The sequence below is a fragment of the Solanum tuberosum genome, unplaced genomic scaffold (assembly GCF_000226075.1).
Source record: "Solanum tuberosum cultivar DM 1-3 516 R44 unplaced genomic scaffold, SolTub_3.0 scf00159, whole genome shotgun sequence".
NCBI lineage: Eukaryota > Viridiplantae > Streptophyta > Magnoliopsida > Solanales > Solanaceae > Solanum > Solanum tuberosum.
Window position 1 is genome coordinate 4,134 of NW_006239089.1, and position 12,559 is coordinate 16,692.

General features: G+C 30.2%; 2 protein-coding genes across 2 annotated transcripts; both read right to left on the bottom strand.

The window, feature by feature from the left end:
• Window positions 1–771: 771 nt before the first annotated feature.
• Window positions 772–3,253, bottom strand: LOC102601739 (dehydrodolichyl diphosphate synthase 6). Its single transcript, XM_015311535.1, has 2 exons — window positions 3,098–3,253; window positions 772–2,002 (listed from the first exon to the last, which is right to left on the bottom strand). Exon 2 carries the CDS (start codon window positions 1,956–1,958, stop codon window positions 1,095–1,097), a length of 864 nt encoding a protein of 287 aa, XP_015167021.1. The 5' UTR covers window positions 1,959–2,002; window positions 3,098–3,253; the 3' UTR covers window positions 772–1,094.
• Window positions 3,254–9,931: 6,678 nt separating this feature from the next.
• Window positions 9,932–11,847, bottom strand: LOC107061740 (uncharacterized). The gene is made up of 2 exons (XM_015311520.1): window positions 11,568–11,847; window positions 9,932–11,256 (listed from the first exon to the last, which is right to left on the bottom strand). The coding sequence occupies exons 1-2, from the start codon at window positions 11,845–11,847 to the stop codon at window positions 9,932–9,934; spliced, it is 1,605 nt and encodes a 534-aa protein (XP_015167006.1).
• Window positions 11,848–12,559: the final 712 nt, after the last annotated feature.

The window sequence follows — 12,559 nt, forward strand, 5'->3', positions numbered from 1 at the left end:
CTTTGTAGAATTCGCCAACAATTAGTAACCAACAGACTTAAGCCTATTTAATATGACAAATGAAAGAAAACAATTCCACTGACAAAACATTGATAACCAAGGTATCCTGTCAATTAGTTAAAAAATAGTGATGAACTGAACAAAAACCTCTTAGTGTAATCTGAACAACTTGCTTCAGATAGAAGGAAGAATCACAATATGTCCCATTTGCCTTCAATCATTCTCAGTGGTACTACCTAGAGGATCACAAATTCATAATGCCATTTAGAAACACTTCCAGAGGATGTCAAAGTCTGGGGTTAGAGTTAGACACAAGAAGTTGATAAGGGCTGACTCACAAGTGCTTAGGGTAATGAGTTATGTATAAAGTTGATAGAATGAGACTTACAAAACAGAGCATCGAAGTAGTTAGAAGAGATGAAATCTACATATGGCTTCAAAAGTTCATCTCAGCTGATGTTCAATGCTTTGCTAAATGATACAATGCTGAAGGCCTAATCACTGTTCTCTTCTGCTATAGGGTAAACTAGGAAGCTGCATATACAGAGGAAGCCAAAAAAGAGTAATTTGGATGAGGCTTTAATTGGTTTGAGTTGGGAACGGTAAAATTCTCTTCATTGAGAGATAGAAGTAGTAAAAAGGCTGTTTGGTGAAGTTGAATCAGCTTCAACCAAGAGTAGCTTAGGAACTCAATAGGATTTGTTAAGACTACAAATTTTGGAAATGGTTATAAGGTTGTTTCAAAATCACAAGTTCATAAGAATCCAAAACTACAAGAGGGTAAAACAATTGATTCATGATAATTAACTTCTCACTGATACAACAATTTCCAAGGCCAGATCTTAGTGTACAATACATTCATTCACTGCTTGCTATCAAGGCGCATCCAACATAGCTCAATCAGACTTCCACTACTTGTTTGATTTTGCTACCACCAATTGACCATTAATTGACTATATCTACAGAAGAAGAACACTAAAAAAAGTCCTAATTCATGCTTACATATTCAGTAGACGAGAACTGCATTGAACAAATGGAGCAGCAAGATAAAATCACAGCAGGATAAAAGTTGATTAAGAACTTTTACGTATACTTCATGACTGCTTCTTTTTTTCCTTCAAATACAAGTAGTTTCTCTGAAAGTCTAAAATTACCCAAATCAAATGCCTCAAACCAATCTCAGGCCATAGTGCAGCGGGAGAATAAAGAAGACAGTGTGCACTTTGCCACAAAAGAAAATTGCTTAACCGAGCTGCTCCAGAAGTCCGTATAATAATGTCTGGATCAGGACAAACTGACATGTACATATGTCTGTCAACATTTGTTACACCAATCCGGTGCTCATCCTTGTCCTTCACATTTTCTTCGAGTCTAATTAAATTGCCTCCATCATTATTTTTTCTAATCTCATCCCATTTTTCTTCACAAGATTCTTGAACAGCATGCACAATCTCATCTGTTGATGTGTAGGCAACACAAATAGACAATATAGCTTTTGAATTACCTGATGTCTTTACCATAGCCCTCTCAGCTGCTGACCTGACGTGGTCACTCAGAAGTTTAAGGTTTCCTTGAAAGTAAATCCTAATCCCAAGGCGGTTTACAATGCTCTCCTCTTTTGTTAATTCATCAATCTTTTCCTGCATCAGTTTCATTAGCGATACAACTTCTTCAGGCCTTCGCTTGAAGTTATCAATGCTGAAGGCATAAACTGTTATGTATTTTACACCAAGCTCGTAACAATATTTCAGCATATTGATAAGAGCTGAAAATCCAGCTCTGTGTCCATTCCCATCAATCAAGTTCTGTTTCTTAGAATATCTACGATTTCCGTCCATAATGAAAGCAATGTGACTAGGAACAGGACCCACATTAAGTACAGAAAATATACATTGACGAACAAAGCTGCTAATATTTTCAAATAGATGCCCCACTTTGTTTCCGTTTACACCTACCATATCAACGCTCGAACTAATGCTTGATCAAGCACCAAGATCAACCTAATCAAACATTACAGAATTTAGTCTCAAATAACCGAATAAAATCAACTTTTTTTCTGCCATTAAAAAAAACAATGCAGAACAAGAGAAAACATCACAAAGTAAGTAGGCATCACAATAGATACTAAATAAAATTAGCACAATGAATTACTTCTAGTCATACACTAGACTCTTAAATTTTGAATAATGACACCAGGAAGTTTCTTGAATTATATAATAGGATTACTGTGTTTCAGAAGGTCTATTGCATTGTTCATGTCTTAATAAAATTCATTGGAATTTCTTAATTTCCTCCTATTTCTAGAAATGGTTTTGGAACTTACTGTTAGTTGCCCAAAAAAACAACTATTTTTCATCGAAAAAAAAAACAACTACCTTTTAACAATAGAAAAAGGAACTATCTTGTAATTCATTCATGGAAAGAATCTCTTTACAACATATTCTTGCTGCTTGGAGTTTCAATTTGCCTGAGAGTCAGTGAGCATTTGCTTAAATTGGTTGTGCTCATAAAACTTTTGTCAATTTTTTCAAGAACTAATAATAGAGTTCTTCACTATTTCTATTACTTAAAAGAAAAATTGAGAGCAGAAATTACTAACTATAATATCACCTGCAATGAACGGCCTAGCGGTCAATGAAGTGGGTTGAGAATCAAGTTCAAATTCCAATAAAGACAAAAACACTAGGTGATTTCTTCTCCCATACAGAGTTACTACCTGGTACATGTTTTGTTTGTTGTTGGTGAGAGGTGACATGTATAACGTGAAATTTATTAAAACTACTCTTGACTAAGAACCAGTTTCTTTTTATGACATACACACATCAAATGCAATAACTAGATTCAAAACAATAGACAAATAACACATCAAATGCAATAACTAGATTCAGTACAATATACAAATAACATGTCAACAAAAAAGGAAGACAAATTAACACGAAATACTGCTATACATTTTGAGAACATAAATTCAGATCTTTAAGAGAGAGAGAGAGAGAAGCCAAATGTAAACCCAAAACTAAGGAGACCACCCAACAATAGCAACTAATTTACACAAAAATTAGTGACAGAATAACATTAAAGTAAAGAGCAGTGCACCTTTGAATAGTGATCAGAAAATAGTGCGGCCGATGATGTTTGAGGAATCAAAGAGAGGTCGGCGGCAGACCCTTCCCCGTCTCTCCTCTAACACAGGTAGTTTAGAGATAGATCTCTCCTTTGACCACAATGCAAACAGAACAAAATCAAGGGTTTAAATTATGTAGGTCGGCGGCAGACCCTTCCCCGTCTCTCCTCTAACACAGGTAGTTTAGAGATAGATCTCTCCTTTGACCACAATGCAAACAGAACAAAATCAAGGGTTTAAATTATGTAGGTCGGCGGCAGACCCTTCCCCGTCTCTCCTCTAACACAGGTAGTTTAGAGATAGATCTCTCCTTTGACCACAATGCAAACAGAACAAAATCAAGGGTTTAAATTATGTAGGTCGGCGGCAGACCCTTCCCCGTCTCTCCTCTAACACAGGTAGTTTAGAGATAGATCTCTCCTTTGACCACAATGCAAACAGAACAAAATCAAGGGTTTAAATTATGTAGGTCGGCGGCAGACCCTTCCCCGTCTCTCCTCTAACACAGGTAGTTTAGAGATAGATCTCTCCTTTGACCACAATGCAAACAGAACAAAATCAAGGGTTTAAATTATGTTTTTTCATTAAAAAATAATGATTTCTATTTATTGCTTACTTCATTGATTAGCTTATTAAGTTAATAATAATAATAATAAAGTACTACTATTTTTAAAGAAAAAAAGGGGTAGAGTTTAAGGGGTGAGTTATTAAGATTTTGTTAATAATAAAGTATATATGTACGTAATTGTATATACAAAAAAAAATGTTGTGTGTGATTATATTCATATATATGATTTTATTTAAAATTATGTTGCTTTATCTTTTGGAGATAATCTTTTGATATTTTTGAAGGTATAACTTATAGTTATTAACTTATTAGCAACAAATGTAATAATTTGAAGCATGCAATTAAAAAGATCTAAACATTTTTTAAAATAATTAAAATGTATTTTAAAGTTATTTTTAAAGTCTTAATACTAATTTATAACGATTAAAGTCAAAGTATGAGCTTATTAGTGAACCAATTTATGAAGCAACAATTGATATTATAGAAAAACAATCACTTTGTTTATTTATTGTTTAGTAAAATAAAATATCAATAGTACAATTTGATAATGACGACGGAATTAGTTATTTTGAATTGATTATGTTGGAATTATTTTTTAATTGATTATTGATTTATTATATTCAAAATAATATACATTGCATGATTTTTAAGAATAAGTTGTTTGGTTACAAAAATATTCTCCACCTTATATATATATATTCCAAGTTTTAATTATTCATTCTTAAAAAATAAAATTGTCATCTTATTTAACTTGAATATTTTATGTGAGCATTTTCATATAGTGTCATATGTTTTTAAAAATAAAATTTTCATCTAATTTAGCTTTAAAAGAAAACTTTCATCTTAAGGTTATTAAAATAAAATAAAAAATTATTATTTATGTTACTAAGCACATAACACTCCTATATTGTAAAATATTAAAGTTAATTGATACATAAAATACAAGTTTTTAAGTGACCAAAAGACTAATTAATTAAAGCCCAAAGCAATAAAGAGTGATACTCCCCTTCCTAATGTATCTATAGGAGCAGAGGGCTTTAATATGGTCCAATCATATTTAAACCCTTTTAATGTTTCTGATCCTAGTACACATCGCACATGTAGTAGAGAAAGAGATCTTGAAGAATTAGCTAAACTAATTGTTGTTATTGGCTTGCGTTTTAGTTTTGCTGAAAATCCTAATTTTGTTCATTAAATTCAAATTGCGTATAATCCAACTTTTAGATGTCTTACAAGAAATACAATTAAAAAGGCTATTTTTTATTATCATGATCAACATTTTCAATATCTTCGTTGTTTATTTTATTATAATACTTGTAAATTGGCTATTACTTCTAATATGGGTCGTAGTGTTAATGGTAATGATTATTTCACTATTACTGGTCATTGGATCGATGAAAACTGGATTATGCAAAAAACGAATTTTAGGTTATAAATGTTGTGAAATGCGTAAAACCAGTAGTTACATAGCTCAAACTATTATAGATGTTTTAGAAAATTATGAAATTTATAATAAAGTAATTAGTGTCACCCTAGATAATACTTCTAATAATACATATGTTGTTGAAATACTAAAACCGACACTTTGTCCTATTTATATTGATGTTTTTCATATTAGGTGTGTTGCACATATATATAATTTGATTGTTAGAGAGGGTATAAAAATCTATAATAATGGTTGCATAAAATGTGAAACTGCATGTCATTTTATTTTTAAATGTCAAATAAAGGCCATACATAGAGAGTTTGAAAATCGTTATTGTGAATTTAATCTTCCCCCTAGAAAAATTTCAAAATCAGTGTCTACTAGATGAAATTCTTTATTTGAAATGTTTCAAGTCACTTGTGAATATAGAAAACCTTTACAAATGATTTGAAATGCTCATAATTTAAATATGGACTATAGACTTGCTGATAATTATTGGAATGACGTAAAAGAACTCATAGACTTTTTAAACGTTTTTTATTTAGCTACAAAACAAATTTCTGAACTTTATTATTCAGCTATTTGCTCAGTTTTATCAAATATTTGTGTTATTTCTAGAAAATTTTATAATTCAAAAATATTTTAAGGTTTGAAGATTCTGTTAAGTCTATGATTGAAAAAAAATTAAAATATTTTTTTTCTATTCCTCAAATTTATTTAACCGCTTGTTTATTAAACCCAACTTACACGGAATTAGGTGCATCACGAATGGTTGAAAAAATATATCTAAATTTATATATTCAAGATTTTGAAACACCTAGCTTGACAACAGTTAAATATAGTATAAAAATTGAAGCAAGAAAATTGTATGACTTGTATAATTCTCATAGAATAAATGAAGTAGTACGTAATGAAGAACTTAAAACTTCTAAGTGTAGATATGATGAAGATAACATTGATGATATGCTAGAAAGTTATCTTGGTCTTACCACTAATGAAAATAATGATTTTGATGAATATATTAATCAGGGAGCGAAAACTATTAAGGATGCACAAGGTATACCTGACCTTTTAGATTGGTGGAAGAATCGCGACAAGGAATTTTCAAAACTTCAACCGGTGGCTAGAGATGTGCTAGCTATTCAAGCATCTTCAATAGCTTTGGAGGGCGCTTTTAGTGCAGCAAGATTTCAAATTGAAGAGCATAGGTATTAATTAGCATCAGACAACTTGGAGATATTGATATTATTTAGAGATTTGATTAATGCCGAGAGAAGGAATAATGGGTATGCAGCTTTACCTACTCAATTTGAAAGTGATGTAGATGGAATGTTGCAAGATTGTAGTGACGACAACATTGATGCATTGGAGGAACTAGTTGATCAACCAATTCCAAATCATGTTACTAGAGAAATGTTAAATGATTTAAGACAAGACTTTTATAAGAGCTTCAAATATTAGTATGATAATTAGAGGTCTAATTCAAACAAAACATTTCCTAGAAGGTGGCTGCGTAGATTAGGTCCTATACTAATATTTGTAACACAAATTATACTATTTAATTTTTATTAATAAAATTATCGGCTATTCGCCTTAATTTTTTTTATTATTGTCTTCAATTTAATACAAGTCTTTTTATTATATTTCAATTTTCAAATGTTTCAAAGTTCAAACTTAAGTCATAATTTGAAATTTAAAAAATTTGAAATTTGAAAGTTTAAAATTTTAAATTTTAAACTTTTAAAGTTTGAAATTTAAACTTCTAAATTTTTAAAATTTGAAATTTAAACTTTAAGAGTTTAAATCTTATTTTTTTTAAAACTTAATAGTCTTTAAGTTATATATTTTGAAATATTTCAATTTTAAGTTAGAGTTTTAAAAAGAAATATTTCAAATTTTTTAATTTTAAGTTAGACTTTAACTAAAAATTAAAAAAATAGTTGTTGAAATCTGGATTATCGGTCCGGGATTGTAAGGACCAAGAATATCGGATGTACCGGTACCGGTTCGGCTGGTTTCCTTGGGTACAACGCCGGTTCCGATTCAATTCTGGTGGGTTCCGGTTCCGTTGCCAGACTTAGCGGGGATATGGAGGAGTGTTTTTGTTATTTTATACTCCCTTCCTTTATTTTTACTTGTCACTGTTTGACTTGACAAACTCATTAAGAAAGAAATATTGATATAAGTATTTTACCATACTACCCCTACTAATTAATGTTTAGTATTGAATTTTGAAAAATTATATGGAGAATAATATTTAATGATAGGGGTAGAATAGAAAAAATAATTCTCTTTTCTTGATATGTCAAAAAGTGACAAGTAAAAATGAAAATCTATTTTAGGAATAAGTGATAAGTAAAAGTGAACGGAGGGAGTATATATTATCTCATGATAAGTCATTTTGGTATTATTATTTCACCTACAAATAAAAATAACGTATCCCAATACTAATTATTAATCTTAAATAAATTATCCTTGGTTTTATAACTAAACAAAAAATTAAAAGGTACTAAAAATTTATTTCAAAATTATTTATTTTTATCTATCACATCAAATGACCCCTTCAAATATTCAATCCAAAATTGGAAGGTAATATTATTATTTTTATCAATGTGGTGGGAGAAGTTCATTTTTTTTGGAAAGGGGTTGCTGCTTAACTAATAATTGCTCTGTATTTTTAAATTAATTTGATTAGTTTTGAAAAAAGAAGAAATTAAATAATAGGTTTAAATTCAATGACTTTAGACATTCGCGTATGATGACTAAAAATGTTGCATTGTAAAAGTCAAGCATCAAAAGTTTTCGTAAGATATTTAGTATGATTTGCAAATGTATTGACCATTTTTACTATGTTTTCGTAAGATATTTAGTATGATTTGCAAATGTATTGACCATTTTTACTATGTTTTCGTAAGATATTTAGTATGATTTGCAAATGTATTGACCATTTTTACTATGATACATGTAAAAATTGATTAAACTTTTTGTCAACTGTGTCTCAATATTTTTTCATGTGTGATTGTATTTTATTCACACTTGACTAGAATATATGTAAAACGAAACTTTAGATATATGTGTCTAGACAAAAAATAATAATTTATATTTTGAATCTCAATAATTTGACAAATGATTGAGCACTCAAATATCCTCTAAATGAACTCTAATTTGAAATATAAATTTCACATATCATGAAGAACAAAATACAATCACCAATTTATCGTAAAACACAATAAATCTAACAAATTTATTTAACACTATTTTGATTTTTCAAATCTGCACTTAAGTGACTTTGTATGACAGAATTACTGAACTAAATGTAAAAATTAATTGATATTTCAGACATCTGAATTTTCAAGTTGTTGACAAAAATTATTTTATTTTTAAAATTTTAGAACTCAAATCTACTCCAATTAAACTTAAATTTGAAACATAAAATTCTATGTCTCATAGCGAACAAACTTCAATAATCAACTTGTCAATATAATAACAAATGTATCAAATTCACTTAACATCCTTTTAATTGTTTTCATATATGATTGATCACATGTTAACAATGACTAAAGTTTTAATAGCTAATGTGTTTTGCATTCATTCAAAACAGAAAAAACAAATAATAATGTGTGTGTATATATAATGATTTTTTTTTAAAAAAAGTTTTTCAAGTATTTTATTTTTTATTTTTTCTTAGTGAAAGATCTTGTTCTATTATTGTTATTATTCAAATAATTCAATTTAAAAAAATTTCACCCTTTAAATAATTTCATTTTAAATTTCTACCTTTTAATAATCCGTCTTAAAATTAATATGAGACAAAAACATTAAATTTAGTTGGCGTTTTAACTATGTTTCATTGAAAATAGGAAAAATAATTTCATTTTTAAAGTAAAAAAAAAAATACTTGAAAACTAGAATTATGTTTAGCTATGAAAATAATTAAAATTATTTTTTTATTTTTTATGAGTGTTTTAACGTGAAAATATTGTTATCGTTATTTTTTTTTTAAATTCTTAAACAAAAAAACTTTATGAAAATTTTATAGGAAAAAGTTCTTTTCAAAATTGACCTCAAGCAAAAAAGCAAAAAAAAATCATTCCCGATTCCCAAACGCTCCTTAATACTCCCTCCGTCCCTTTTTACTTGTCCATATTTCCTTTTTTAGATGTCCCTATTTACTTGTCCATTTTGACAAATCAAGAAAAGACAACAAATTTTTTCCTATTATACCCTTATTTACACTTCTTGAAAATTTCTAATAAAGCTGTAATTCATCCTTTTTGGAACCAGAAAATGCATTTATTATGCCTGGGGAGTTGCACAGTCCTTTAAGTTACCCATAAAGCATTTTGTTAGTTTATGAGTAAAAAATTTGAACAATTTCTTTTACTAAAAAAATGGACAGAAATAAAGTTGAAGTTTCAACTAATACTCCTATCAAAGTAGAAGGCTCACTTATATTGATTGAAGATCCAAAAATTATTGAAGTCAAAAATTTAAAAAGAAAAGATGAAGATCGAATAGAAGCATTTGAAGATTCAAAGGGAAAAATTAAGCATATTGCAGCAGGCAAAATCGATTTGGACAAATTTCCAGAAGAAGGAGAAGAGATATTTGATGATCCAGAATTACAAAAAACATTTGGTAAAATGTTGAAAATATTACTTCCGAAATTTTACTAAGAGAAAATGAGTTTTGTGTAGGCATAATAATTTCGTTCATTCTCTGTTCCAATTACATTATGGCTACGAGCCTTGAACTTTTGATCTTTACTAAGAGAAAAAATAGATGACACTGGATTTCTCATATAACAGTAACTTTAATGTAACGAACTGGGAAGACGATTCATTACATCATTTACTAATTCAGAATCACACTTTAAACTAATAGGTAGTTGCCCTGTTCTTTGTAATATTTCTTTCTTAATATGCGGAATATTGTACTTATTAAAACCTCCAATTCGCATAATTTCTTTCATACACGATTGTAGTGTCAGAAAAATGCGATTGGACATACGTTCCGAGAAAACTTCATAAGCATTGGTAACGACACTAATAAGCTCGTCAATATTTTTTGGAGCCTCTTGGTGTTGTAAGGCTTGAATAGCACTGAAAAATCCCAAATCCAAAACATTCATATCAGGAGAATTCGGTGGTTGACACATTAGGCGGATGTCAAATCCATCTTGTGAAGCTACCTGTCGAAATTCATCATCGTTTATTTTGACATGAGTTCGAGCATTATCTTGTTGAATATATATTGGATGAGTAGAGTCGCCAATTGGCCATTTTTCCTTTATAGAAGGAATAACCTTATCAATTAAAAATGATCGTATGACGTCCCTATTCACTACACTTATTGGTTTTGTCTCTAGCGTTCCTGCAGGACGATTAACACTGCCTCTTTGTGCTTCCTCTTGTATAACAAAGGGCCATATACCAATTTTTCCACAGAACAACACATTTCCTAAAGCATCAATCCGTGGCCGAGCTAAAGCGACTAAAAACATTATTTTAAGTATATAATTGCTACTTTTGCAACTTCGCAGCTGCTCTTCTTCACCTGGGAGCATGTAGTAAGTCTGCTTCTTTTTAGTCATGTAGAACCATTTTTCATCAATATGTACAATATTGTACATATCAATGAAACTTGGGTCATCTGGAATGCTATCACGATCAACCATTGACAAGCAGAATTGTAGTCGAGATATCTTATTTTGCTCTGTCAAAAAAGGCTTTATAGTATTTGAGTGCCTTTGTATCTCTTTTCCTTTCAAACGTCTACCCAAAGTACTTTTGTTTACATCTAATGAGCAAGCAAGAGTCCGGAGAGTTGTCCGCTTTCTAAGAGGGATTTCTCGAAAACGATTCATGTCAATTTCAATCCTCTTACGACCACAATTTTTTGCTTTTCTCCGGGATACATCATTTTGTGTACCATAACCTGATTGCTTCCAAATGCGATAAACTGTCCGCAATGATACTGAAAAATGTGATGCTACCATTTTCCGTACTCCTTGTCCCAATTTGCCGTTCACACTCTTTGCGAGTAGCATTTCGTACAATGCTATACGTTTATCATTGCTTAATTCTCTTGGTGTACTTGATGATTGTGACAACTCTTCATCATCACTACCATTACTATCTGTATGATTTTAATATTTTTAAGAAAATAGAGCACAAGTATACACATTAGAGACAATTCACATCATAAAAGACATACTAAAACAAATAACCAACATTAGTTGATAAGTTTAGAGCATTTTTTTTCATTTATTTAAATCTGCCATTTTTGATATGTAAATCTGTCCATTAGAGAATTAAGACATAACGTACATTTTTGTAAAATATTGTTTAATCTTTTCTGTGCTATGTGATTGTCCAAATACGAAAACTGCCATTTTTGATATGTAAAAAACATTGAAAAAATTGGAAAAAAATACATTGTATGCATACCAATGTTTATATGTGGCTCCTCATGTGTTGTTTGTGGTCCTGAATCAAATGGTATATCATCTTCTGCAGATAGCTCAGTATTTAGATCAAACGAAATTTGATTGACTGAAGAAGGCTCATCTATTGAATTACTTGAATTAAAACTAGGACTAGGTAATGAATCAACAATAATATTGAGATCGGGTATATATTGTGCAACACCGGAAGAATCATCCACTTCAATAGAAATATTTAAATCTATTCCATTCATTGAACTTGATTTATTTTGTCTTGTATCCATTGGTTGTTTGATTTCTCATTTCATTGAAGCATTTTTTTATAACAAAATATTTTGGTGGGAAATTTTTAAATTTTACAAAAAATTGTAAAAGTGTATGTTGTTTCCCTCCAATTTATTTCACTTGAATTCAAAGAAGTGGTTGTAATTTTGAAATGAAAAGTTGTCATAAGGGTAAAATTGTAACTTCACTGTGCTAATCATTGTTGCCTTAATCTGTGTGCCATTTCTAAAGCGGACAACTAAAAAGGGACGGAGGGAGTAACATTTTACTTTCAACTTTCCACGTGGCATGTTTAAGACCACAAGATTAAAGGACAATTTTGTATATTTGACATAACTTTAATTTAGGACCACAAGATTCAAAAGTCTTCTTTATTTTCTTAGAATGCTATCACGATCAACCATTGACAAGCAGAATTGTAGTCGAGATATCTTATTTTGCTCTGTCAAAAAAGGCTTTATAGTATTTGAGTGCCTTTGTATCTCTTTTCCTTTCAAACGTCTACCCAAAGTACTTTTGTTTACATCTAATGAGCAAGCAAGAGTCCGGAGAGTTGTCCGCTTTCTAAGAGGGATTTCTCGAAAACGATTCATGTCAATTTCAATCCTCTTACGACCACAATTTTTTGCTTTTCTCCGGGATACATCATTTTGTGTACCATAACCTGATTGCTTCCAAATGCGATAAACTGTCCGCAATGATACTGAAAAA

What these genes read in the sequence shown, in the direction of transcription:
- LOC107061740 (XM_015311520.1), bottom strand. Translation starts at nt 11,847, where the DNA reads ATGGATACAAGACAAAATAAATCAAGTTCAATGAATGGAATAGATTTA. An exon ending in GGAGCCACATATAAACATTG is followed by an intron (nt 11,257 to 11,567) that starts GTATGCATACAA and finishes AAAATCATACAG; the next exon opens with ATAGTAATGGTAGTGATGAT.
- LOC102601739 (XM_015311535.1), bottom strand. Translation starts at nt 1,958, where the DNA reads ATGGTAGGTGTAAACGGAAACAAAGTGGGGCATCTATTTGAAAATATT.